A 17826-nucleotide genomic window follows, 5' to 3' on the forward strand; every position below is an offset into this window, starting at 1 on the left:
AAAAGTGTATATTCATTAGTTTGAAAATCGTTCTCTGTATTTTAGCGTTATTCACAAAGTTGCAGCTGCATCAGATAGAAAGGCCAATGAAAACATTTGAAAAAGCCATAGTATACATGACTAACACGACTGTGATCACTTGTTCTATTTTAACTGTCATTAATAGTAGTACTAATTTAATTTAACATATTAAATTAATTTATATGTCCCTTCTTACCGTATTTATGGCAGACCACACATTTTGTCTTTTAAATACATATGGGGGCGTAAATACTTTCTGTAGTTAATGATTCCTAATGCTTCAAAAAGTTCAGATTGTGTTGTTTTTTCTGGGTGTTCTAGAGATATTGTTACACTAAATAAATTAAACAGTTTACCAAGTGACATATGCTTCCATCTGGTCTTACTTTTTTGGAACAAAGTAACCTTTCCCCAACAGTCTGATTTGCAGAATTTCTCTGCACTATCTGGTGATTCATCTTGATGAGTTGGACTTGATTAAGACCAGTTATTGAGCAATGACCTGTTAATAGGCGACATTTGGCAACACATTTTGCTGTTTAAATCCATCTTTTTAGGAGTCACCTAGAAGCTTCCTCTCACTGCAGTTTCACTGCTGCCTTATCCATGCTTTTGTTTCTTTGGCAGAGGGCAAGACTGTTACCATTCTTCCAGGGGAGACAGACATGAGGGATGGTGAAGGACAGATAGCAAGCACAGAAATATGTGACAATTTTCTGCCACCCCCACTCACTGATTCTTGTTAGAAATGTCAGAAAAGTCTAAAATTACATGTTTGTGTTTTTAAATAATTAGCATTTTATTTTTAAATAAAATATAAGCTCTAAGGCTTAAAGTATTTAATTTTTTTAATCCAGATTTAGTTGTCATAAAAATTAGTACCAATGCACAATCAAACATATAACATAAGATATACATATATATATATATATATATATATATATGAGGGAGGGATCTTCAAAAAGTTCATGAAGGATTTGTATTATCTTTTAATTCTATTTTCCCATGAACATTTTGAAGTACCGTTATGTGTATATGTATATGCGTATACAAATGCACACACACACATATATATACACATACATATGTACATAAAGTGAATTTTTTTGGAAATGAATTTTATAGATTGATTGATTAGGCTGGCTTTTAAATATTAATTCATATACCTGTGCATAAATTTTCCTTATTGATAGAATAAAACAGAGCTCACCATCAATTCTATTCCTTTGCTGATGTTTTTAGATACATGTACAAAAAAAAACCCCTCACGTATAAGTAAGCACATGAGAATTGAGGAATTTTGCTACAGTAATGTCATTCAATTGTTTGAAATCTTGTCAAGTTCTATGCCAGTATAACACAGCAATCAGTTATTGAAAATTATTTTTCATGATCCGACAGTACCATTGTGTCCCCCCCCTCAGTTTTCTTCAGAACAAAGAATACAAAACTCCTGACCTGCAGATAGATTTGATACCTGGTTATTAAAATGATTCATTTTTTAAATACCAACACCCATGCTTTGATTTGTACTTTCGTCCTCAGAAGTTTTTACACCTTGGGGCAGTGATCAAAATCAGATTCTGGATGGTAGGGCCAAGAGCAATGGTGAAAGTAGAAGAGGGAAAATAAGTCCCTCCCCAAGCAGGTTGATTTTAAAGAAGACCATTAATTTTAAGAAATATTTCCATGCTTGTGTACTCTTGGAAGGTACCCAGAAGTACAAATCGTCCAATTTGAAGACCACTGTTAAATGCTATGATTAATTAGAATTTTATTCTTCATAACTCTGACTTTCTGAATGTACTTTCCAGATTGGGTTTACACAACTCTCATAGGACTTCTCTCAGTAAATTTAGGAGTCAGAGGAAATCTTGCCCCCATCTTTCATTTATATGCATCACAATAAGCCTTGGCCCCCTGGGGAGTGTCAGCATACAGATACCCCTCAGGGCACATAAAACTAAATGTTTCTCCCCTCCACAGATTGCTTAAATAGTTTGAAAATCAATTGAGGCCAGACATACTGTGAGCAAAGTAGAATCCTAACTAAAGCTGAAAATTGAGAAGAGGCATATGAAGAGAGACTATTAGCACTTTTAAAGTTTTCCAAGTTATACTGATATGTGTTGGAGAGGTAAATTGTAGAACAGAGAAATTTTCAAACTTGAAAAAGACAGCCATTTAACAAAAATTGACTTATAATTTTAAATGAATGAATAATAAGGTACAATGTCAGCCACTGATGTTGAATTCAATATTTGCAACCAAACTTTGAATTTTTTGCCCACATTTCTTTTTTCTCAGTGATTATATCGATTTTTTTTGGGGGGGGGGTAATTCTTAAACCTGATGTTACTTCTAAAAGTTTCCAGAATGACTACTTCCCTGTCAGTCTTTGGAACATGCTCTCACTCTAATTTCTTGACTTCCTGATGCTTAAAGCATCTGTATTTTAAAATCTCTGTGACATCTGCAAGTATAGTTTGTTTTTTCATAAATGTGTACTACTCAGTTTTCAATACTGCACTATATCTCTTCATCCATTGCCAATTTTACCTATGTTTATACCTTGGAAGTTGACTAAATACAGAAAGCCAAGTAAAAATCTACACATATAGAACTATGTCAGGTAAAGTATGGGCACTTATATCATTAAAGGATCACTTACTTAACAAAAATCCCATTGTAGGCAAAATAACATTTGATTTACCTAAGTGCCAATGTCATAATTTCTGGGAAGTTCACCTTTTAAAGTGAAGATACAACTTTTTATATTCTGAAATCTATGATCTAAGTTTGACTGGTTCTAAGTTATGAAATTTAGGTTTATTTGAAAGGCAGTTATTTTCATGATATTTGTAGTTTGCTTGTATTTAATATTTTATCCATTATACATGAATGGAAATGATGATTTTCAAGGTTGCTTCAAAATGAGCATAACAACAAATGAAATTTAGATAATTCAAGGCTAATAATAATTAAAAAGTTAATGACAATAACTGAGTTATTAATACAATAATTGATATACTAAGTTTTCTGGTACAGAAACTTAAAAAATATAACAGCTTTTATTGCAGTTATTTGTTGAAAGAGTAGATATTTCCAATTTAGTTCTGCATTTTCAATTTCAATTTTATTTTTATAGAAAAAAACTAAGAAGATTAAACTTAAAAACAGACAAGCAGAACAATTTTCCCAGTAATTGATAAAAAATGAAATACATTCTGAATTTTTCTGTCTACAAAATCAACGGCTGGAAGTAAAAAGAAAATTGCAAACCCTGTTCTGTTTTATGAGACCAAAGATTCTTTACTCTGAGAGCAATACAAAATCTCTGCTGGGATAGATTCAATGGCATTAAAGTCATAATACTGAGTTGCTCACAAATAGAAAATCCCATAGCCATAACTTTTCCTTTTGTTCAAGGACAAATACTGAGGCAAAACAATGTGAAAGGACAGTGCCTTACTCTGGGAGAGTCAATGATGCAAACTGCTTCTGGAGTTGACTATGAAGTTTTGAAAACTGGTCAAATGATTTTTCTGTCAGACTTATTGCTTTGTTACTCTGTGTCACCTGGATGACATACAGCTGCAGAAAATGAATAGACAAAAATCAAGACACAGCAATATTAACCTGCAATACGTTCTAAAATCTGATTTCAAGCAGACAAAGCATGTACCTTTCTGCAAAATATCACAAAAGCTAAGGGATGCAATTTGTACAGGCACAATTACAAATAAACACAATATATAAAGGTATCACAGTCTTATGTGCTGGGAACAGACTGCTTAATTTCTGCTCTTCTTTTCCTGTGGACACTTTAATTAGCTCTTGATTTATATTCTACCACAGGGCAGGAATTGTTCTCTTTGATGGTTCTCTACTAACAGCTCTGGCTGTTATGATTTTTTTCCTTAGAAGATCCTCTTAACAGCACTTCTCAAATGGTAACTGATTTTTCCTTTGCAGAGTAAAAAAAAAACCCCAAAACCAAAAAACCAAAAAAACAAAAAAACCCAAACCACACTATGAGTGTATAGCATCCCTTGTGAAGGAAAGTCTGAGTTAAAGTCAAATGATATTGAAGTCAAAATGACAGGCTTTGGACTTACATTACTGGATTTCTTGCTGAACCCTAAAATTGTTGCTCTTTGAATACAGGATTCCTTGGAAGAAGTCTGTGAAGTAGATTGGGCAGGACTTATGGCTGACATTTGTGCAAGTGTGTGGATCAAGTTATTCAATTTAACTGGAAAGCACTCCAGACTTTCTTTTATTTTCCTAGAGAAATGAAAAAGAAAGGATAGTGAGTAATATTCCCCTGCATGAATTCATTTCATTTATGATTTGTTTCCTTGTGTTTGTTAGATGTGGGGGGGGGAACCAAGAACTGTGTATGTTTGTTTGGAGCCCAACTTCAAATTCACATCTGGAGCTCTTAGCAAATATGTAAGAAACTTTGATGATGAAATATAAAACTATCATTACAATATGGTATTTTGGCATTTTTAGGTTTTATTTTGTTGTCTATTTTTAGGGATTACGTTTTTTTAAAAAAAATAATTCTAGTTTATAATTATTTAACATATTTACATAATTCCAGAAGTTATGTCTACAAGATAATGCATCTTCAAAGAAATCTTAGCAGCCATTATCATATTCTCTACGACATTCTTTCCCTACCCCATGTTTAAACATTTTAAAAAATTACGGCTCAACTTTCATCATTTAACTTTTTGTTTTTATTTTAATATTTTGAGTATATTTGTGTTCTTCCAACTATCTTAGAATAAAGGTGGCATACTATACTATATTTAATATGCAAGTATTTTGTATAAAATGTTTTTCATGCTGTAATTTTGTTGTTGTTGTTTTGTTTTTATTTTTGTGTCTCTGCTTTTCAGGAGGTTTTTTTTTTGTATTTAAGAAGGTTTGCGTTCTAATAGTATAACAATATGTTTACATAGTATCCTTTATCTCCTCTGTTTTTTGTTTTTTTAAAAAAATTTATTCCCTATTAAGAGCTATATTGAAATTAGCTAGTAACTTCTTTTATCTCTTCTTTTTCTTCTTCTTCCGTATCTGATTTGCAATATTATCCTTTTAATTCCAGCTGCTACTATAGAGCAAACTGTATGTTGTTGCACTTTTCATTTGGGCTTCCTATTCCCCACTTCTATTTTTTATAGAGCTGGTCTGTCTACACTGTATGGTATGTGTATGGTACACACTATATGATCTCTCTCGTAACTTTTACTTAATCATAAACTCTCTATCAGTCCTTATGTCCAAATTCTATTCAGTCACTTTGATGATCTAAAACTCATTCTCTAGTAAATTCTTCAGGAAGTGCTTGAAGAAATAAGTTTTTGAGTTCCCACATGTTGACAATAGTTTGTCTGTGGGCTTTATACTTGAAAGTCAGCTTAACTGGATACAACATCCCTAACTCACATTTTATTTATGGAGTACCATAAAGATGTTATTCCATTTCCTTCTGGAATAAAGGATTACTATCCATAACTCTGATGACATAGTGAACTTCTTTCCTTTATAAGTGAGGGAGGTTTTTTTAAAAAAATTTTTGCCTAAAGGCTTAAAGGAAATTTCTTTTTCTTCAAAGTTCAATAGTTTTTCTAAAATATGCTCTGGTACAGGTTATTCTGGATAATTTTTCTGAATATGCAATTTTCCCTTTTAACATGTAATTTTGAGTCACTTCATTTTTCAGAAAACTTTTCTTAAAGTATGATACTAGTATTTATTAAAATACTAAATATACAGTTTAGTTTTGATACAGTTTTAACATACTATTTTGGTTTTCATTTTTCATGGACTCCTATTATATGTATTCTGGATCTTCATTTCTTTTTTATTTTAAACGTTCTCCCTTTTTTCACCACCTTTTTATCTTGAGTCCTTCCTTATGGGTTGTGCTGTGCATATTCACTCCTGGGTTCTTTCTAGTTTATTGTTTTTAAGATTATGTTTTCTTTTATTTCTCACTCTTTCTTGGATTCAATCATTGCAATCTGAGCTTTCCTAATTGTGGTCTATGATGTTCCTTCATATCTGTATCATTCTCTTAATTTCTTTTAGCTCAATTTGAAATATAAGGATATCCCTTTGCTAGGCATGTCTTTCTGGCATGCTTTTACTGCAAGGATATTATTTTGCATCTTATTTCTCTTTTTGTTGCTAAAACTTTGTATGACATTCAACCATGGTCTATTTTGTTTGCTCATTTTAATATAAAATTGGTATCTATGAACTTTCAGGAAGGAGTAGAGGACTTTCTAGGGCCTGGGGCTTCTTTTTCTGTGCTATCACACAGAAAATTTTAATTCTTCCAATCCAAGATCATGGAATGTCTTTCCATCTTTTTGTATCCCCTTCAATTTCTTTCAACAGTGATTTGTTGTTCTTTCTCTTGCTTGTCTTCTCTGGTTAGTACTTCCAACACTATATTAAATATGAGTGGTGAGAATGAGTATCCTTGTTATGTTTCCATTCAAAGGGAAAAACCTTCAGGTTTTCCCCATTCAGGATGATATTGGTGGTGGGTTTGTTGTATATGACTTTTATTGTGTTGAGATACTTTCCTTCTATACCTAATTTGCTAAGAGTCTTTATCATGAAGGGATGTTGAATTTTGTCAAATGCTTTTTCTGTGTCTATTGAGATTAATCATATGATTTTGTCCTTGATTTTGTTGATGTGGTGTATCACATTTCTTGTCTTCCATATATTGAACCATCCTTGCAATCCTGGGATGAATCCCATTTGATTGTGGTGTATACTTTTTCTAATGTGTTACTGTATTCTATTTGCTAGTATTTTATTGAAGATTTTTGTGTTTATGTTCATCAGAGGTATTGGCCTATAGTTTTCTCTTTTCGTTGTATCTTTGGTTTTAGTATCAGGGTAATGCTGGCCTCATAGAATGAGTTTGGGTGAATGGCCTCTGCTTTAATTTTTTGGAATAGTTTGAAGAGAATTAGTAGTATTAATTCCTCTTTGACAGTTTAGTGGAATTCAGCAGTAATGCCATATGGTCTCGGGCTTTTCTTTGTTGGGAGACTGCTGATTCCTGTTTCAATCTTGTTGCTTGTTATTGGTCTGTTCGGGTTTTCTGTTTCTTTTTGGTTCAGTCTTGGTAGTTTGTATGTGTCCAGAAACATCCATTTCCTCCAGGTTTTCAAATGTGTTGGTGTATAGCTGTTTATGATAACTTCTAATGATTCTTTGTATTTCTGTGGTATCAGTTGTAATGTCTCCTTTTTCATTTCTAATTTTTGTTATTTGTGTCTTCGCTCTTCTTTTTTTAGTTAGCCAAATTAGTGGTTTTTCCATTTTGTTTATCTTCTCAAAAAAAAAAAAACTTTTGGTTTCCTTGGTCTTTTGAATTTTTTATGTTTTTATTTTATTTAGTTCTGCTCTAATCTTAATTATTTTTTTCAGTCTAGTGGTTTTGGGATTGGATTGTTCTTGTTTTTCTAGTTCTTTCAGGTATAGCATTAAGTAGTTTATTTGAAATCTTTCTATCCTTTTGATGTAAGCACTTACTTTAACAAACTTCCCTCTTAGTACTGCTTTTGCAGCATCACACAGGTTTTGGTATGATATGTCTTTATTTTATTAGTTTCTAGAAATTTTTTGATTTCTTGTTTAATTTCTTCCTCGACCCATATGTGTTCAGGAGCATGTTGTTTAATTTTTATGTATTTGTATAGTCTCCAGAGTTTTGCTTGTTATGGATTTCTGGTTTTAATCTGTTGTAGTCTGAGAAGGTACTCAAAATGTTTGCCTTGTTCTTCTTCAGGAACTTTTTTACTATTCTAGTTTTTTACCCTCAAATATGTTTTAGAATCAGCTCATCAAGTTCACCCTTATGCAAAATAAATATGTAATCATTTTAAGTGGTAGCACTGAAACTATAAGTCAATTTGGGTGGTATGGTATTAATATCTCTATAGTATTGATACATTCAGCTCATGAACATTTTATTTTGTTCTATTCATTAAAGTATTATTTTACATTCCTGTGTGATTTTAGAATTTTCTCTGTGGAGGTATTGCATATCTTTTATTGGTGTTATTCCTCAGTTGGGCACATTTTTGTATGGCCTATTGCAAATCCTATCTTTTTCTAAATGCTATTTTAATTAATATTTGGTAATATGTAAGAGTAGATTTTTGACTCATTAACTCTGACAAAATATCTCTATATTCTTCTGAAAGTTATAGGCACACAGTCATGTAATCTGCAAATAATGATGGTGCTTTTTGTCTTCCTTTGCACTGCTACAACCTCCAGTTCTATGTTAACTGGAAATGGTGATAGCAGGCTTTTCTGGTTTATTCCTGATTGCAAAGGTCAAACTTTCAATATTTTATCATTAAATGTAATGTAAATTTTCTGTAGGTTTTTAGCTACACATTAATGACATTCCTTTCTACTCCTAGATGATATTTTTCTAAATTAATGATTCTAAATTTTTTTAATGGCATATTCTTTCTCTATTGAGGTGATCATATGTGTCCCCTTTAATTTTGAACTACTGAATTTTGAATGTTTATCTTGTAAGTGTTTACCAAACTCTTGTTATTTCAAATTTTTATGTGTGTTAATTCTTTGGGATTATTTTAATTATTGTATTATTGGAAAAATAACAATATAACAAAGCTTAAATATAACATTTTACTTTTAAGTAGAAGGTGTTATTATCTTTCTTCCTGACACTAATGGAAGACTTGTAGTTTTTCACTTTTAAAAGTGTAATGTTTATCTGGGCTGGCTGGTTAACCACCTGGTTAGAGTATGGTGCTGATAATAATACCAAGGTCAAGGGTTCAGATCCCCTGTACTGGCCAGCTGCCAAAAAAAAGGGGGAGGATTCTAAAAGTGTAATGTTAGCCTAAGTTTGCTTCCATTCTGAGCTTACTAAAGTTTTCTAAGAGGAATGGACCTTGAATGTAATCAAGCATGACTTCTCTGGGTTGGTATCTGTCAAAGTTATCATGCAATGCTTTCTTTACAACTAATCTGCTATGTCTTCAATGTTAAACATATAGTTCAATAATGTTTAATAATTCCCCCCTAAATTTTATAAAAATTCAAGTCCGTTTATTTTGCTCTGGTCTTAGACTTTTGAATAAATTCCAAATTTTTTCATGATTACACATCAATCTAGGCCACAACTTGCTGAGGACATTGAAATATGACTCTGATCCCAGTATTCATTTCCACAGTGCTCATTATTTTTAAAATGTTCTTTGAACTCATAAATTTATGGGTACACAGTGCAGTACAAAATATTTTCTTTCCTTATCATCACTTTAAAGACATAAAGATAATAGTAATACTAGCAGTATAATACTAATTATGATTTGTGGAGACCTTACCATGTGTTCATTCACTGATCCAACAAATATTTACTGAAGATATTTTATGTGTTGGAGTGGAAAGCTCTAGGGTGACAGCATGTACTCACTTCTCATGAAGAAATGACTGTAACCACAAATTTTAAATTTTGATATACTTGCTCATAAAAAATCTCAGCTACGTCCATGCCTTATTCTTACATTGCCCAACAGTTATGATTTTAGAAGACTAGGGATGAAGGATGAACCTTTATAATGAGCCCATGGTTTGGGGCCAGACTTTCACCAAAATCATCTCCTATCTTTCTCAGGTATCAAGCTTAACAGGTCAGACAAAACGGTGCTGTTAAACATGACTGAACCTGGGATCTTGGCCTTGAGAACAAGAAGGTTTTAGGCCTCTGTGAGAATCTGATTGATCTAGATATTAGCTCCCTTATTTATTTTATTTAGTAGCAGCATTAGCAGGATTTTGCCTTGGATTATCCTATAATACAAGTCCAAATCAGCCCCTGAAAGGATCCCAGTTTTTAAGTTTCCTAAGAGAAACCTCCAGGCAGTCCTGGTAAACATTTCTAAGTCTAACTGCTAGGCACTGCTGTAAGTGTTGGGACCCAAAGGGGATGGAGAGAAATCAGATTTCTGCCCTCAGGGAGTATTTATCTTTTGGCAGGTACTGTACTAAATGCCTTATGTTAATTTTTCCCTCCTTAGAGAAAAGCAGTAAAATTATTTTAGCAATAAATAGAAAAAGAACGCCTACAAAAGGTGACATCACTTAGATAGTAGTAACTGGAGAATTCCACTCCTGTTCATCTAATTCCAAAGTCTTTGCTGTTGTTATGGATTGTCTATAGTGAGCAGTCTTTCAATCTTGTCTTTAAGAGAAAAATAAGCCAAGAGGTTTAGTTTAGAATTTCAGGGTGGAAAAAGGGCACTCACACAGTGATGCTTAAATTTTTACATAGAAATAACCTTTAGGCAGGAAAAAAAAAAATGTAGTAGATATTCCTAGTTGCTGGGGAACATAATCTACAATAAGCATAAAATGTTGTTAAGCTTTAGGTCCTACTTAAAAAGTGTGTACACATTGCAATCTACTTCATAATATATGTTATTTTTTATTCATTACAAATACTTTAAATTGCTTATCATCAGAAAGAACTGCTTCTAACAGGTTTCTTAGCTATGTGTGTATGCATGGGCAATTGGGTCTATCAGTCTCAGAAAATTGGGTTAAATGTGGACCTCTGATCTTCCAAGTCAGGCTCAGTATATAGGCAGATTTTTTCCCCCTCAAATTTGATAATTAACAATAATTTATTGCATGTTACAAAATGGGTAGAAGAGAAGAGATCAAATGTCCAAATCGCAAAGAAATGATTAAGTTTTGCAATGATAAATATGCTAATTACCCTGATTATATCTTCGCACACTGTGTACATATATTGAAATATAGCTCCTTACCCCATAAACACATATAATCAATGTTTCAATAAAAAAGTCAAAAAATATTATAATACGTTTTTGAACTCATATTTATATCGATACGTCACTACAAATGACAAAAATTTTTCACTGCTTTATGAGTACATGAGAATAATCACTGAGGAAAGAGATGCTTATGATGCTTTGGAAGGGATGGTTGAGTGAAGTTTCTCAGGCAACACTTGGTGGAAATTTCTACAACAGCATTTTTAAACAGTTTAAATTGTTTATAGCATTTAGCAGTTTGATAGTCCCTGTTTTACTGGTTTGTGTCCTTAATAGTCTCAGGAAAATATTTCTCTAAAAACTTTGTGATGAAATTTGCTAGAGAATGTTCTTTATTTTGCCACTGATATTGTAATTTTCTCATGGAAGAATAGAAAAAGAGTTTCAAGTAACTCACACTCCCCATGAACAAATTTCTTCATCTAAATCTTAAACTTTATTTCATTGCAGTGATTCTGGCATGAGCAATAAACCCATTACTTTTTATTTTTTGTATTAGAGTTACTGACTGTCTAGCTCCATGAGTCACACTTAACTATTCAAGAGGAACAACGAATTAATACAACTTTGTCACCATTTATTTTATTCCATGAAGAAAAATGGTAGTTCAGTATTGAATTTGTAATTTCTGAAATATCTGACCAGCACTTTCTCATACTTAGGCTTATAAAGTATGCTATCAGATAATCCCTATTTTGTTACAAATTTATACTGGACCAATAAGTATTCAAACACATTTTTTTGGTTAGTGGACACAAGGAATGGTTATGTTTTGTAATGATGTACATGCTAATTATTCTCAATTGATCATCACACATTGTACACAGGTATTAATATTCAACTCTGTACCCCATGCATATGTCTAATCAATTACGTTTCAATAAAAAAATAAAAAAATAGTAAGAATAATTTCATCTGGAAAAAAACACATTTTTAGCAAAAAAATGACCATTCCAAATGAGTTTGATGAACTCAGTGCACAGTAAATGAACTGAGAGCACAATAAAAATATTCTTTTTTATGCACTTTTATTTTTAAAAATTCAAATTGCCCACATGGAAAAGAGAGTACCTAATAATTTTGGTTATACATTCGTGTAATGTGTATGTACACACGTGTGATCAAAAAATTTAAACTTTATGTTCTAATCTTTTAAACAAAATACATACTAAAAAAAGGATATGTCATGTTAATCCTGCAGCTTTGATAGGATGGGACCCCAACTTGAGAGACATGGGTATAAGCATGTAGATTATTTCTTATGATGGTCTTTCAATTAATCTGAAGACACTAACGTTAGAGAACATCAATATTTATTTCACATTATTAGGGAATTAAGAGTTCCATACGCAGGATTTTTTTCATATGATTTGGAATAGTTGTGTCCTGGGAAAAGCACTCATTACGCAAGAACTCAACTTTGACCTCTTTTGAATTCACTAATTCTGCTCATGATCTCAAGAAAGTCACTGCTGAATGACTTTGGGAGACTCAATAGTTGCATCTATAAAACATAGTTGACGACTAAACCATGCTGCTTCACAGTTGTTGATAGGGAACATATGAAACGTATTTGGAAATAGAATAATATTATGCAAGTATTATTTCAGAAAATATACTGCCAAATAAGTAAAAAAATGAATGTATTTCTTCTTTTTTATTTTAACTTCTCCATATACACTGTAGTTGATTTTTGTGACCCTTTATCCATTCCTCTTCCCCCCTCTCTCTCTTGAATTCAAAATGTACCGAACTACACACAGAGACATACAAGGTAAAACAAATGTATAGATTTATGGTTTAATGAAAACTGACTCGTGATAAACTCTCTTGAAATCCTGCAAAAGAGATATTAGATAAGGATTAGAACAAGAGGAAGCTTTATACCAAAAAATTTAAATACCTAGGAATAAATTTAATCAAAGAGGTGAAATTTTCCTACAATGAAAACTACAAAACACTGATGAAATAAATTAGACACACACAAAAAGGAAAGAAATCCCATGTTCAGTGTTGAAAGATTAAATATTGTCAAAATGACAGTACTATCCCAAGCAATCTACAAATTCAAATTTAATGCTATCCTTATCAAAATATCAATGACATTCTTCACAGAAATAGAAAAAAGAAATCTTAAAATTCATGTGGAACCACAAAAGGCCTTGGATAGCCAAAGCAATCTTGAGCAAAAAGCACAAAGCTATCTGACTTCAAAATATACTACAAAGCTATCAACACAGCATGGTACTGGCATTAAAAACAGACACATGAACCAGATGGAACAAAATAGAGAACCCAGAAATAAATCTACATATTTTCAACTGACTGATTTTGGACAAAGATGCCAAGAACACGCATCGGAGAAAGGACAGCCTCTTTAGTAAATGGTGCTGGAAAAACTGGATATACATATGCAGAAGAAAGAAACTAGACCCGTTTCTGTCACCATATACCAAAATCAACTCAAAATGGAATAAAGACTTAAATGTAAGACCTGAAAATATAAAATTACTAGAAGAAAACATAGAGGAAACACTCCAAGACATTGAGCAGGGCAAAAACTTTATGGAAAAGACTGAAGCATGGGCAACAAAAGTAAAAATAGACAAATAGGATTTCATCAAACTAAAAAAGCTTCTACACAGGAAAGGAAACAGAGAAGAGGCAACTGGTAGAATGGGAAAAATATTTGCAAACTATTCATCTGACAAGGGATGAATATCCAAAATATACAAGGAACTCAATGGCAAACAGACAAATAATTGGATTAAAAAATGGGCAAATGAGTGGGTAGACACTTAAAAATATATACATTTTTCAAAAGAAGACATACTAATATCCAACAGGTACATGAAAAAAATGCTCAATATCACTAATCATCAGGGAAATGCAAATTAAAACCACGATGAAATATCACTTCAACCTAATTAGTATAACTATCATCAAAAAGACACAAAATAACGAACACTGGGGAGGATGCAGAGAAAAGAGTACTCTTATACACTGTTAGTGGGAATATAAATTAGTACAGCCATTATGGAAAACAGTATGGAGATCCCTGAAAAAACTAAAAATAGAATTACCATATGATTCAGCAATTCCACTGGTATATATTTATCCAAAGGCATGAAATCAGCATGCTGAAGAGATACCTGCACCCCCATGGTTAGTGTAGAGCTATTCACAATAGCTAAGATGTGGAGTCACCCTTGGTGTCCATTGACACATGAATGGAGAAAGAAAATGTTGCACAATGGAGTACTACTCAGCCATGATAATGAATGAAATCCTGTCATTTGCTGCAACATAGATTCACCTGGAAGACATTTTGTTAAGTGAAGTAAGTCAGACACAGAATGATAAATATCACATGTTCTCACTCATGTGTGGGATGTAAAAAAAAAAAAAAGTCAAGCTTATAAAAGTAGAGAGTAGAATTATGGTCACTAGAGGTTGGAAAGGGAGAGTGGAGGGGGGATACTGAGAGGTTAGTTGGCTACACACCTCACACCTAGACAGGAAAAATAAGTTCTAGTGATCTGCTAGGCATCTATAACTAACAATAATTTATTGTATATTCTTAAATCTCTTATCACAAAGATAAGAAAAATTTTTGCAATGATGAATATGCTAATTACCCTGATTTGATCAGTACACATTATATACACGTATTGAAATGTAACTCTATACCCTATAAATATGTGCAATCAAAACGTGTCTATTAAAAAATAAAATAAAGAATGAGGCAGCTTTTAGGTCTTTCTTTGTTTTTTTGTTTCTTTGTTTCTTTCTTTCTCCTTCTTTACAGTTTAAATCTTGGCTAAAAATAACCCCTCAAACTTAAGGTCTTTACTGTTTTCCAATCTGAGGTTTCAAGCCTTCAGAATTCACACTACAGTGTCAGCAAGTCTTATGTAAATGTCATCACAGGCACCTAACTGCATACAAACCAGAATTTCAGGATCCATGGCCTTGACTGTAAAATGGTCCCCCTTACATCTTCTTTTACAAAAATTGGCCAAATCAGAGCAAATGGAATGAAAAAACTTGGGTTGATGAACTAGTCTGATTATTTGTAAATGGATATGTCAATAAAGTGATATTTCAGGTTTCCATTCCTACCCTCAAAACTATCTTATTTTATTGATTATATAAAAATGAAATTGTATGCAAACCAAGAAAAGAAATCTCAATGTGCAACAATATAGAAAACTCAATAATAATAAATGGTGCTATAATTAAGGTTATAAAAAATATTTAAAATTTGAAAAAATGTATTTAAAAATAGTAAATTATTTTAGTCTAGTTGCTTGTGAAATCACTGGAACAGAGTAATTGTAAACAACGCAGAGGATCAGGCTACCAGTGAGGATTAACCAGTGCACAGAGCTGCTGTGCAGGTAGCAGCTGCTGTGAAACAGCACCATCAGGACTACTCCTCCTTTATAACTAAGAGTTTTTGGTATTCTTGGTGGGTATGTTAAACTTTTCAAATATTTTTAACCTTTATATTGATAGTCTCCTGAAGGGTTAAAATATCATTTTTAAAACTTAATAGCTATGGTGTCTCTTGACTTTGTATCTAGGCAAATTAGGGAAATTCTCAGTGTAACTTGTATAATTCAAAAACAGAGATTCTCTGATTGCAGAAATTTAGGCCCACAACCAAGCTATCAAACCATTGTAAAGAATGTGACCATGCCATGCACCGTAGGATGTGCAGGTGTTATAAAAGCTGTTACACCTGCAGGTTGAAAAAAAATAGCTTATAAAGTCAATTTAATTCAGGTTTTAATTATATTAAAATGAATGAGAGGCTTTCACAATGAGAAATTTAACTTATTTTAATTTGCATTCCCCTTTGACTCTGATTTCCTAATTTAGGGAAAGTTGGACATGTTGATTGTTAATTCCTGTAGGTTCCGTCTTTTTTTTTTTCTCCTTGTGTTTATTTCTGAAGGTATCAATAGTTAAGCTGTAAGGCAAAGGAAAACATAAACTTTGACCCTTATTTGTGGAATTACAACAATCCATAAGATGACAATTTATAAAGTACTAAAAAACTAAAAAATTTAATAATAAAATAACCTAGGAACCTGCATCCCTTTCTTATGCTGTTTTTCTCATTTTTGAAGAGAAACCAGACATAAATGCATTGAACTATGTTTTGAGTCACCCTCTAGCTATGAGAAATAAAGTAAGGAGGAATGAGGGTGTGGTAGTTCATTTCTGTTCCTTGTAACAAAATACCTGGAACTGGATAACTAACAAGAAAATGAAATTTATTGTTTACAGTTTCTGAAGCTGGGAAGTCCAAAATCCAGGGAACACATCTGGTGAGAGTCTTGGTGGGGACAACAGTGACCCAGGGGTCTCACATGGCAGAAAATGGCAGAGCAGAGAGAGACTAACCTCCTCATTCACTCTCCTTTGAAAGCCCTTCAAACCATGCCTCTGACCACCACTATTTATCCATTTGCTACGTCATGGTCCTATAATCTAATCACCTCTTTAAGGCCCCACCTTTCAATTACCGTAATAGGATTTCCCACCCTCAACATTTACAGTGGAAATTAAACTTCTAATATATGAACTTTAGGGACACAATTCAATCAATCAACAGCAGAGGGGAACACAGAATTTCTGGCATTGTGTTTGCAAACCCTAGGTGGCTTATGGACTCTGGCTCTTGCGTCTATAATGCGGAGTCCAGGTGCACTTTCTCTGGATGTCATCAACATCTCCAGCCACTTCAAAGTTGTACTTGTTGGGCAGTCATTGTGCCTGTTTTGCCCAGTGGCCTCTCCTGACTGTCCTCTCTAGAGCTCAGAGTTCAAGAAGAAGCTCTAGGCTGTTCTTTGTAAAGGGGTGTCCCATGATAGGAATAAGAATGAGTTTTCATGAAGGACCTTGTCAAATAAATACAAAGGCAACTAGAGAAGTCAATTAGACTGCCTCTCTCAGGAATTTATTCTAGAGAATACTGGCCAATGGGCAGAGATATGTAGAACATGATACTTTTACATAACAAAGAGAATAGAAGGTCAGTGTTGCCTTTAGAAGGGAGCCAGGCAATATTGGTTTCTGGGGTTTGTTAGGTTACAGTTTGAGACCATGTGTATCCTTTATCCTAAGGATACCAGATAGAATCTCTGGCCCTTGCTACCAAAGTACCTTACTAATGCAAACAATTTTTCTTTTCTTTTTTTTTTTTTGAAGTCTGGGTTCTGTTTTGCTTCAAACTGGCTTCAGTTTTAGCTGAAGAGCAGGAGATATTACATTCACTAACTTACTAAACCAGAGAATTTGCATGGCTGGCCAAATGAAGTATTTGGGAATACATGGAAAATCTCCCCTCACACTTTTGGAAGAGGAAATGAATGAAATGAAAAGCACTAATTGTATGTGGGAGGGGAGGTAGGCAGGGAAGTTTATGTTTAATGATTTCAGTCCGGTCTGTGAAATAGGTTATCTGTTTCTAAGGACAACTAACCCGAGGTTTGAGAGTGATTGAGATTTCTGAAATAACCCGTTTGGACAGCATTTTAATGGATGGTTGCCTTTGTTGCCTAGCAGTGGGCTCCACAGAGATATTACAGGAGAGTATCAATTTGCAGGGGACTGAGTCACAAGCCTTTCCTGATTCCATCCAACAGCTCTCAGCTGTAAGGAGAGTGCAAAGAGTAAGGGAAGCAGAGACAGAAGTCAACAGTGATGTGAAAAACCTCATGGCAAGCCAACCGATTTCATTTTCATTTTTCCTCTACATATCATTAATTGAAATACAATTTTTAATGTCACACAGGGTGCAGCATACTCCAAAACTCTTATCATCAGCTCTTGACCCAGAATGTATATAGATGCCCAGGAGCCAAGTAGGATCTTGCATTGTTCAGAAAAAGAGTACTCCCTGGGAGAGGCA

General features: G+C 33.2%; 1 protein-coding gene across 1 annotated transcript in view; it reads right to left on the minus strand.

Annotated features, from left to right (window-relative positions):
• The window catches only part of PIK3C2G (phosphatidylinositol-4-phosphate 3-kinase catalytic subunit type 2 gamma), a 372771-nt gene that overhangs the window by 69805 nt on the left and 285140 nt on the right, over positions 1–17826 (minus strand). The window contains exons 29-30 of the mRNA XM_063075729.1: positions 4140–4308; positions 3494–3615 (exon numbers count right to left, since the gene is read on the minus strand). Coding sequence (XP_062931799.1) covers positions 3494–3615; positions 4140–4308 — 291 coding nt within the window. The remainder of the gene's footprint in view (positions 1–3493; positions 3616–4139; positions 4309–17826) is intronic.

This window comes from Cynocephalus volans, chromosome 12, assembly GCF_027409185.1.
Source record: "Cynocephalus volans isolate mCynVol1 chromosome 12, mCynVol1.pri, whole genome shotgun sequence".
NCBI classification, from domain to species: domain Eukaryota; kingdom Metazoa; phylum Chordata; class Mammalia; order Dermoptera; family Cynocephalidae; genus Cynocephalus; species Cynocephalus volans.